Source organism: Anopheles arabiensis, chromosome 2 (genome assembly GCF_016920715.1).
Source record: "Anopheles arabiensis isolate DONGOLA chromosome 2, AaraD3, whole genome shotgun sequence".
NCBI lineage: Eukaryota > Metazoa > Arthropoda > Insecta > Diptera > Culicidae > Anopheles > Anopheles arabiensis.
The window spans coordinates 73,186,892-73,198,692 of record NC_053517.1 but is presented as its reverse complement, the minus strand read 5'-3'; the positions used below and the strand labels follow the sequence as shown (position 1 = coordinate 73,198,692).

Genomic DNA, 11,801 nt, shown 5'->3' with positions numbered 1-11,801 from the left:
CAACAACAAGCTCCCTCCCCATTTTCCATTGTCCCCTTCCCTCGATGTATACGAATGTTTTCCACCACACTTTTCTTCCACAAAAATTCCACGGCTATCCACGGAACCGCGCAAAACCAGAGAGCCAGAGAAAATGTATGTACGGTTTGTATTTTTGTATTTCGCTTCGACATTCGCGTTTCGTAATCAATTCTTTCACCGGTCATTCTCAGGGTCCAACGTTTGCATCTCAGTGCACGAAGGCAGGCAGGTGAAGTGTAGAACGAACAGCAAACAAAAAAACTGAGAAGGAAAATATGATGAAAGGTGGTTTCCCGAGACAAGACTCGGCCAGTATTCGGACACAACAATCCATCGCGACTTATTTGGCGCGACAACATGCCGGCTCGAGTGTTGGCATGTTGTGTGTTTGCCATAGCGAAGATAACATTTTATTTGGCATACAGTAGAGTAGAATTAGAATGTGTTTTAAACATTAAGAATCTCTTTTCATGACAAAGTTACATTTTGTCAATTACGTACTTAACTTAAGTAAGATGTTATGTATCAATGATCTACTTTTCAATCATCAAGAATTCACCTTCGAGGAGCAAAGTATACATATAAATAATAAAAAACCCTAAGTCATCTACAATTATGTCGCAATTATGTAGCTGATTAGTTAAACATAAAAAAACAACATTTTTAGCTTTCTGATGTCACTGACATGTATAAAAGTTGGCTAAAGTAATAAAAATATAATTATATTCGTTCATAAGCGTTATTTCTCTATCATTCAGATCATGGTATTACTTGTAAAAACAATATTACTGATTTCATTGAGAACAAAAGTTTATACAGTGAACAGCATCTCCTGGTTTGCAATTAAGCGTATATATCATCCTTCCTCAAAACCTAAATCCTTCAACCCAACCCATATGTCTCCGCCACATCAGTACATTAGCTCCCACAACCGCTGATCTATGTTTATCGTGGTATGAAAAATGGCAAACCACTTTTTCGGAAAAAAGTGCTGCTATTTATCAGTCCACCTTCTCATACAGGCGGATGAGAGCAGCGAAAGATGCCGCCATCCTTCCGTGAAAAATTTAGGCCAACCATTTACCTCGGCACGAATAGCTAAGCAAGAGTTTCTAATGCGTACACGAACGGCAGAAGACAAAAAAATCAAATCCCCGAGTCACACGGCGCTCTGCTGCAGAGCTGGCGACACAGAAGGAATGGGACAGTTTTAGTGTCTCGAACTATGCACTCCATACAGTCTCCACACAATCAGCTCACGAGAGGAGTAGAAAAATGAACGCAAATGAAAACAAACTTTACGCACAACCTTACGTCAGTCCGATCAGACCGATCGCGTTGGTGTGAGTTTCATGCGCCAGGACCATGTTTGGAGTGTGCGTGCACACGGGCTGTAGTAGACATAAAAATGGTCCAAAATTCTACCAGCACTCGCTCGTGTTGAAATTGGGAAAGTCCCCTTTCAAGCGACTCTTCACAAACCCGCACGCCATGCCATATCGCGCTCTTCCGTTTATGAGCTAAAATTAGAAACACGCGCGAAGATCGCGCATATTATGATCGCACCATTTGGAATTCCAACGTCGACCGGCAGCAGCGAACTAGGCAACCAATTCCAGGCGCAGGTTTTTCGCCGCTGGCTGGGTGATGATGATCATGGTTGGTTGCCCGTTGCTAGCGTGTCTGCGAATTATGTGCAGTTGACGGCGGAAATGTACGAATTACTACTACATCCGGTCACGCCAAGACGGAACTTCTGGAGGCCAGCGATCCTATGCATTGGAAATATCCCAGGAACAATTTCTGAAAAGGCGTATTCACGAAGCAGATCAAACAGAAGACAGATTTATACTGAATGATACACCGTGTAACCTTCTTAAACTAACATTATCACACACAACTATTATTGAAGGATTAAAAATCCAAACAGAAGAGGTAATTTGTATCCTAAGTTCTGTTTACCAATTTCAACCAATCGAAGTGATATTGCATCCAATCGACAGCCACTCATTGTTAGTAATATTCAAAACAGTATCATTCAATTAACGAAACAGTTCGTAGAATGTTCTGCTAAATTTATTATCAAAATTAGAGAATAAAATAAATGTCCACGCTTACCAAATCTAAAGCACTACAGAGTAGCATTAAATAGTACGCACGAGCAATGTGAATCAGGTTCCCCTCGTACTACCTTTCGGATACAGTTACTCATAATGATACTATCAACTACTTTCCCCCAAAACCATCACCTCCAACCAACCCGCGCTCTATCGCTTACTGCGGCAGATATGATCGTTCTGTTAAGCACGATCCGATTAAGGTGGGCCATTTTGTCCGACACCTTAAATTATATCCCGCCATCAAATGTGCTGCCCGAACGCCAGAACCTGCTGACAAACTGCACTTAATCTTCGTCCAATGCGGTGGGGCTGAGATGAAGTGCGCGCAGTGTCCACCGGCGGGAAGGATAATAAATAAACACATGTTAATTAGCGTACTTATCTTGCGTACGTCTATCGTGCGCGACTTCTGCGGCCAAACGTTGCTGCTTGACAGCCGCGTTGATGTTGATGATAAATCAAAACGGTGCTACTGCACACGGTGGAGGAGGAGATAGGAGGATGGATGGAGGGAGGGAGCACTACATCGCGCATTGAGCCAAGTACTAATACATTAGGCGAACCAAAATTGGCGTCCCATTTTATCGCCATCACCATCTTCAACAACAACGATCTACTACTGCTCATCTAGCATCATCTCCCTCGTCTGGTTCACCCTTCTGGCATACCATAGGACCTAAGACAATGATCTTTCGCAGCTCGCTTGAACCTTTCGCTAGCGACGAAATTCCTGCATTTGGGAGTTGTTCAGGCCTTGTCTTGCCGACGCGTGCCTTGGTGACAATTAAGACTGTCAATTAAAATTGCTTACATCAAGCAAGAGATTACGAGCGAAGTTTATGCTGCTCGGTAGTGGTCTCTTCTGAATGAATTTACGATAGCCGCGCTCTTGCTGTGTAGCGCCGGTGGTAGCGATAGTTAATTTAGACATTTCATCGATGTCGGTATCAGTTTACAACGATGAGAACGAACGGTTGTTTATCGCTATTGAAATTAAACGTTTTTTCATGGGACATTTTAAATGACTCTCAACACATGCCCGCCGTTTAAGTGTATGTTATTTGAACGGTGGTGTAGTTAAAGTCCAATTCATTTAAGTCAAACATATCATTAGCGGCCAAATGAAAGCGATTATTCTCATAACTCAACTATGATGATTTATTGTGAGTTTTAATAATTCATGTGTTTGTATTTTGTTTGTTTGTGTAAGCCTTTTTATTTTCTTTACAATGTACAAACATTGTACATTGTTTGATAGTAATGTCCCTACTCATTAGAGTGGACGTGTGATCTTGAAGTAAACAAGCAAAATTAAATCTTTTAAATCTAACAAGGTATTTGGATATACCAAACTTCTTCTTTTTTTACGCAACAAGCGTTGTCAGTCAAGACCTGTCTGTACCAGAGCAGTGGGCTTGACTACACCTTCGATCACAGGACCTACTGTCCTACACGCATGGGGGTAAGTTCATTACGGGTCTGGAACCAATGACGGCCATGTCGTTAAAGTCGTGCGAGACATAAGACTGGCCTATTTTACCACACTAGCAACAGTATAAAAATATGATGAAATTGTTGTCAAGTATGTCAAATATATAAGTATTAAAACGCCATCTTTTGATGAAACATGTCATTCTCAATGTTTACCCTATCATAAAACTATTTTTAATTTTCTACAATCTCTTCCTTTAGCTGTTAATCATCATTTTACACGCATACCAAAACCCATGTGGGAGCGGGTGGAAATTCGTCGGCAGGTACGAATTATTCATCACCTGAGCCGAAAACTTGTTGCTTCGGAGGTGGAAAACGGATCGTACAGACTCGTTCGCTACCTAATTTGTAGCTCGTTTGGCGTACGATGCAGTCCACCAGCGGCAGCGCTTCCAATATACTTTCACGCACACTCACTCTGCCACAACGAATCATCCCGTGAAGATGATCGTGCTGACGGTTTTTCGAGCGCTCAGACCTGATGATGCGCACCACTGATGCGGTGTATTTTTAGCAGACTGCTGGTTAGAACCGGACTCCGCCTAACCTCATACTGCCACCAGCGATCGGTAATACGTTCGATTTGGTCCAATTTCGGAATGCTCCCCCGCAATGGACGTTACGGGTGGTGTTGGTTCTTGTATCCAGTTTTTGTTTTATACACATTCACACAGATAGTCATATAAATAAATAGCACCAAGCCAGTTAAGTGAAAGCGAAAGTTAACTGGAGAGCATTTTTTCTCAACGCCAAGCATCGAAGTGTGTTTTTAAAGTATAAGCAATCGTAAGAAATGCGGTAATACGTTGTCGCCAAAGATGATCATGTAATAAAATGTTTACCTCTTCCTCTGTTCCGACGGGTGCTTTTTCGTGCAATTTGCATTCCAGGGCAACCCAGCCCCCTTATTATCTCGCCTAGTCTACATTGAAAAAGGGAGCAAAGATTGCGTTTTACACGGTCAGAAACACAGATTTAATGGTTTACATATGAGTTACGAGGCTGCATATACGCCAGCGTTTTGGGATGAATTTACTTACACTCAGTCATGATTCAGATCAAAATAAGGTTTTGCAGCAGTATCTTTATTCAACAAAATTCAGTATTCAAAACAAAATTATTTTTTCAATGAAGTATTTTGTTTAATATTTTATTTTTTCAATGTATTTTAATGGCAAACGGATGTCAGTCATGAGTTTATAAGGCACTATGAACATGTTGCAGGAACATTTATTGAAAGGCAACATTTCTGAATTTTCCTATTTATTTCAAAAACTGTGAAGTTATTTTGTTAATAGAAATATTTTAAGATTAAGCTGAAATTATTATGTATACGTTTTGTGTATGTAAACGCGATCGAAAATGTTCCTGAACCAAGTAAACGTATGGATTTGCTTCTCTTGCAACAAAAATGTTCCCGCAAAATTAGTTTGACAGTTCGTCCATACGATTTGGCATGAAATGTTCCCATAACATTTTCAAAGACCCGGGCCTTAGACAACGCACATTGCAACCACAGATTGGTCTTCGCAGCAATGCAACTGTGTTGCATATAAATACTATTTGATCACTGAAACAAGTGAATCATTTGCTCATACTCTGCAGCTCTTCCTGAAACGTACAGTGACTAGCGCCAAAGGTTGAACTCTTTATTTTTATTACAACATATAACAATATATGTCAAAAGCAGTTATTTATAGAGGGCACAAATGGGATAAAAACGAATTTATCTACCCTTTTATTACTTCATAGTAGCAATGACAAATTGCTGATTTTCCGGTAATTCCAGAATCTTACATGGATTCCTTGTAGTTTTCGGTTAAAATTTGTTTCGTAAATTAGGTTTTACGATGTTGCAATGAGCAGAATCAATAAACCATAATGGAAAAGTTGCTTTTCATCCATATGTATGCCAAGCAAGTAAAAGTATTATCAAAACATTAAACATCATTTAAATGAAATAATACTAAATTTAAGACTTTTGTTAAGTTTGTTTAATGTGCATTTTCTCAAAATAAAAATAAATTTGATTTCCTTTTCTCTTGTATGAATGGCCAATTTCTTCGTGTCGCTTGAATTTTATTTTAATTTTATTGTATTTATATACAATGTTAAAAACGAATCCAGCAATTTTACACACAGGTTTATCTTCTTTTGTAATCAGAGGTTTAATCTGAAGAATAGTTGATAATAAAATTTCGAAAACATAACAATTAAAATAAAAAGTTTGGATGGTTGTGACTGTACGTTTCATGGTGAAACGTTGTCTGGATTGTTCTATCCTTTAACGAAATGAACACTTCTATAGCTCGGTCCAGAACAGCTGAGCATATAAATTGACCAATTGAACTAATTGATCGACACAAGATTTGCAGCGAGTACAACTTTAGCGTACAGTACAATCGACGTTTCAATTTCAATATCGATCAGTACTTGATTCGCACTCACCCAGATCCGATTGCTCCAAGTGTAGTGTAAAATGTTGCTGGTGCTTGCTATGCTGTTTTGTTTGTTTACATGTGAGATAAACTAGTTTAAAGTTTGACAGCAACTTGATTTTGAAATCTTGTCTCCGTTTGCTTTCTTTTAACTTAGCCTCCCCCGTTAATAGTGATCCAACATTTCAGCAATATGCAGAACTTATGTTCCAATTCGATGCAGTTTTTGAAACACTGTGTCTAGCGCAAACGAACGACTCAAGCAAAGCTCGGCAAATGGTTGAAGCTAATCAAGCCCTTCAAGCCTGTGTCAATCTGCATCACGATCCACAAAATTTCACCAATGCACTGGATTCTTTGACTCCTGCAAATCATAACGCTTTCATCAATTAGTGCGTGTTTTGAACCGTGTTTTGATATGTGTTATATATTATAAAAAATGCTTTGGATTTTTGTATCCCTATCTCTTTGCAGTAACTGTGACCAATTTGAGGAAATAAAAAAATGCTACCATCCCTTTACACGCCAGCTGGAAGTATGCTTTACCGGGCGCGATGTTTCAATGATCAAGACATTGATTCTGCTAGAAGAAGAGTTTGCGTTCATATGTGAAAAAGATGGAGCAAATATTGTTACCGTGCATCAGTCCAATTACTCATACTGTGCTGGAAATCTAAAAGACCTTCTACATAATTGCACCACATCGGGTTGGGCGGAATTACGTAGTAAAACTATCGAAACAATGACAAAACGCGACTGCAGGTACGTTAAATTTATTCGATTCACATATTTGTGATATGTTACAAATGTGCTTATTTTTGCAGCGTTTTCCAAAACCTAGCATCCTGCTTCCAGGAAAACATTACCAAATGTGGAGCACCCCTTTTTGCAAGGCTATTTGGTATACGGTATCATGCAATCGTAAAACAGACATCATGTAGCACAAAAACACTCTCAACAGATACATAATGCATGCCTCGTCTTGAACAAATTTTGCAGCAAGATAGAAAAATGCCTGAGATAGTTATAAAACAACTATAACATATTGCTATCTGGTATCAATAAATGTAATAAAGTATCTGAGCATATCATTAATCTAATAAGCCACAAACATTGGAGATGGCCCAATAAAAACGACTGATCTCCAAAATAAATTAAAAGGGATTTATTCAATAGAGATTTACAATGTTTACCTATTATTGCTAGTTTGAGGATTGTAACAACAAACTGAATGATAACGGCATTCTCCACATTTATTTGTTTGTTTTAGTAGTGGAAAAATTGAAATATTTTTTCGAGAATGGCCGACTGATGATTTAAATGTAAGAACACAATGGTCAAGAACTCAAACCTGCGCAAGAATGATTCCTGATATGAATACACGATTATTTTTCACTGCAGTTATGTTTACCCGATAATATTTTATAACTTCATTCTAATTCTGCTCTGCTGATATAAAAAAATCTATATGAAACCATACATTTATTTACAAATGATTGTCAAGCTGAAATGAGCAGAGATAAACTGTATAATTTGTAATTTTAATATGATAGTTCTGATTTAATGCGAATTGTACAGTTACATTTCAATTTATTATTTAAACTCACCGTGCGACCTATAGGGATAAATGGGGCAAAATGAGCATGCGTGGCAAATGGGGAGCCTATATTTAAGCATTATTACACATCAAGGATAAATTCCAGATCTTACAATTTATTCATTAGAGTGTTATATGAACACCATGTAAGTATTGTAACTTATAATGAATAACTAATAAAGAAAAATATAACATAAGATTGTGTAGCATATTGATGTAATGTTTAACAACTTCGAAAATAAGCTTTAAGCAATGTCACAGGCATGCGTGGTCTATAGCTCGGTCCAGAACAGCTGAGCATATAAATTGACCAATTGAACTAATTGATCGACACAAGATTTGCAGCGAGTACAACTTTAGCGTACAGTACAATCGACGTTTCAATTTCAATATCGATCAGTACTTGATTCGCACTCACCCAGATCCGATTGCTCCAAGTGTAGTGTAAAATGTTGCTGGTGCTTGCTATGCTGTTTTGTTTGTTTACATGTGAGATAAACTAGTTTAAAGTTTGACAGCAACTTGATTTTGAAATCTTGTCTCCGTTTGCTTTCTTTTAACTTAGCCTCCCCCGTTAATAGTGATCCAACATTTCAGCAATATGCAGAACTTATGTTCCAATTCGATGCAGTTTTTGAAACACTGTGTCTAGCGCAAACGAACGACTCAAGCAAATCTCGGCAAATGGTTGAAGCTAATCAAGCCCTTCAAGCCTGTGTCAATCTGCATCACGATCCACAAAATTTCACCAATGCACTGGATTCTTTGACTCCTGCAAATCATAACGCTTTCATCAATTAGTGCGTGTTTTGAACCGTGTTTTGATATGTGTTATATATTATAAAAAATGCTTTGGATTTTTGTATCCCTATCTCTTTGCAGTAACTGTGACCAATTTGAGGAAATAAAAAAATGCTACCATCCCTTTACACGCCAGCTGGAAGTATGCTTTACCGGGCGCGATGTTTCAATGATCAAGACATTGATTCTGCTAGAAGAAGAGTTTGCGTTCATATGTGAAAAAGATGGAGCAAATATTGTTACCGTGCATCAGTCCAATTACTCATACTGTGCTGGAAATCTAAAAGACCTTCTACATAATTGCACCACATCGGGTTGGGCGGAATTACGTAGTAAAACTATCGAAACAATGACAAAACGCGACTGCAGGTACGTTAAATTTATTCGATTCACATATTTGTGATATGTTACAAATGTGCTTATTTTTGCAGCGTTTTCCAAAACCTAGCATCCTGCTTCCAGGAAAACATTACCAAATGTGGAGCACCCCTTTTTGCAAGGCTATTTGGTATACGGTATCATGCAATCGTAAAACAGACATCATGTAGCACAAAAACACTCTCAACAGATACATAATGCATGCCTCGTCTTGAACAAATTTTGCAGCAAGATAGAAAAATGCCTGAGATAGTTATAAAACAACTATAACATATTGCTATCTGGTATCAATAAATGTAATAAAGTATCTGAGCATATCATTAATCTAATAAGCCACAAACATTGGAGATGGCCCAATAAAAACGACTGATCTCCAAAATAAATTAAAAGGGATTTATTCAATAGAGATTTACAATGTTTACCTATTATTGCTAGTTTGAGGATTGTAACAACAAACTGAATGATAACGGCATTCTCCACATTTATTTGTTTGTTTTAGTAGTGGAAAAATTGAAATATTTTTTCGAGAATGGCCGACTGATGATTTAAATGTAAGAACACAATGGTCAAGAACTCAAACCTGTGCAAGAATGATTCCTGATATGAATACACGATTATTTTTCACTGCAGTTATGTTTACCCGATAATATTTTATAACTTCATTCTAATTCTGCTCTGCTGATATAAAAAAATCTATATGAAACCATACATTTATTTACAAATGATTGTCAAGCTGAAATGAGCAGAGATAAACTGTATAATTTGTAATTTTAATATGATAGTTCTGATTCAATGCGAATTGTACAGTTACATTTCAATTTATTATTTAAACTCACCGTGCGACCTATAGGGATAAATGGGGCAAAATGAGCATGCGTGGCAAATGGGGAGCCTTTATTTAAGCATTATTACACATCAAGGATAAATTCCAGATCTTACAATTTATTCATTAGAGTGTTATATGAACACCATGTAAGTATTGTAACTTATAATGAATAACTAATAAAGAAAAATATAACATAAGATTGTGTAGCATATTGATGTAATGTTTAACAACTTCGAAAATAAGCTTTAAGCAATGTCACAGGCATGCGTGGAAGATCTACATGGTATATTTTAAAAGATATGAAAATCTTATATGATCTATACAATTTGTCTGAAAAAAGCAGGGAATACGTATTTTTATTAACATAACAAAGAATATCAAAATTCTTTCACGTGTGGCAAAATAGGCAGTTATGATTGGGGCATAACAGCAAATGGGCAGATGCTTTTGAGATAGGCGTTTGGTGAGGCTATGGTGTTGGTTATGTTCACACAATAATGCTAATAGACACAACTTCAAAAGATCGAATTCGTCGATTGAAACGTGTAAAAAGAGTTTTAATTTAAAAAAATATTTTTCGAAGAATATCTTTCCATGAAGGTCTTTCTTGAACAGCAAAACAAATGATAGGAAGAGAATGCATATCACGAAACGTGCGCAAAAGCTATAACCATTACCTAAGCCCTGTTGTTGTGGCCCATATTGGCGCAGTGTTTTGACGTTTTTCGTTTTGTTTACCCATTTTGCCCCATTATGCCTTACTTACTTATCCGCGAGTCAAAATAGCATCTCATGAAACATCAACTTTATTTCATCCTTTTTCAAATGGTTACGATATTTTCTGGCTATATTGTAATTTTAAGCCATAGAAAAATGGTGTAGGCGTATAATAATATAACAATAGTTGTGTTTTATGGCAAGTTCAAAGGAATATTCATTAAACTACTTAACATGTCGAAACCGGTCTCGTGGTCGTCAACTTGAACGACTTAACAACATTCCCGTCACGTCACGTCAAACCCCGAATGGACCGCACCGCCCGTCAAGCCTGTAAGTGGTACAGGCTCGCCTTGACCGAAAACGGTTGTTGAGCCAAAGAAGAAGAAGACTTAATATTAATATTATATCATTTTTCCCTACTGTTCCCCCTATTTTTCCCCCTGGCTTCCCCTACGTATTCACAATTATATTGTAAAATGCAAAGCTATTCAGAATTATTGTGCCAATCCCAACCAAACTCAATTAGTCTATGAGAAGAAAAAAGTAAACTTATCACTATAGTGATTCTGATGTAAAGACAAGAATAGAACACACCTTGTCTTACTATTTAAAAAGTTAGTTCGGTTTATGTCTTGGAAATCCCGATAGATGGCGCTAATAAACATGAAAACAACGCATCGCGATGAATTACAGGGCTTTTCAAGTCACTTTCGAATGTACTCAAAATTATTCACCGCATAAAAAATGTTATTCAACATCCTTCAAATGATGCATTTGCTCCATAATTAAATTTAAGTTTTTACGCATGATCTTCAACACATCACAAAGAACTGTCAAACTCAATCCAGCTTAATACGTTAAGACGTTGAAAATCATGCTGAATAAATAAAAAATCTTACGATTAGAAAAAAAAGTAGCTAAAAGTTCTGCGATTGCCACAAAAAATTATGCGATTGTCGCAAAAAGTTCTGCAATTGTCGCAAGGATATCTGAGATACAGTGGAGCGCCGTTTATCCGGGTACCTTTTATCCGGCTGTTCGTTTATCCGTGCTGTTGAGAAATGACAGTTCAATACAATGGTTCGTCGTTATGAGGAGGATATTTGAAAAAGCGGTTAAAAGAGCATATTGTCATAACAAAAGACCCTATAATTCAAGGCAAATTTCAAATATTCTTGTGGAAAAAGCATGAAGTTAATTAAAACTGGGTTATGTTTATCAAAAAATAAGATAATTTTCCAAAAATTAATCAGAAATTGGTGATCAAATATATCATTTGACTCATTATCCGTGTTATTCGCTTATCCGTGCGAGGTCAAGTCCCGAGAAGCCCGGATAAACGGCGCTCCACTGTAGTCGTAAAAAAATTGCGACTGTCGCAAAAAACTCTGCGATTGTTGCAAAAA

General features: G+C 37.4%; 2 protein-coding genes across 2 annotated transcripts; both read left to right on the top strand.

Moving 5' to 3' along the window:
• Positions 1 to 6,040: 6,040 nt before the first annotated feature.
• Positions 6,041 to 7,252, top strand: LOC120893821. The gene is made up of 4 exons (XM_040295943.1): positions 6,041 to 6,154; positions 6,231 to 6,465; positions 6,548 to 6,835; positions 6,898 to 7,252. Exons 1-4 carry the CDS (start codon positions 6,115 to 6,117, stop codon positions 7,040 to 7,042), a joined length of 708 nt encoding a protein of 235 aa, XP_040151877.1. The 5' UTR covers positions 6,041 to 6,114; the 3' UTR covers positions 7,043 to 7,252.
• Positions 7,253 to 8,045: 793 nt separating this feature from the next.
• On the top strand, positions 8,046 to 9,257 carry LOC120893774. The gene is made up of 4 exons (XM_040295873.1): positions 8,046 to 8,159; positions 8,236 to 8,470; positions 8,553 to 8,840; positions 8,903 to 9,257. Exons 1-4 carry the CDS (start codon positions 8,120 to 8,122, stop codon positions 9,045 to 9,047), a joined length of 708 nt encoding a protein of 235 aa, XP_040151807.1. The 5' UTR covers positions 8,046 to 8,119; the 3' UTR covers positions 9,048 to 9,257.
• Positions 9,258 to 11,801: the final 2,544 nt, after the last annotated feature.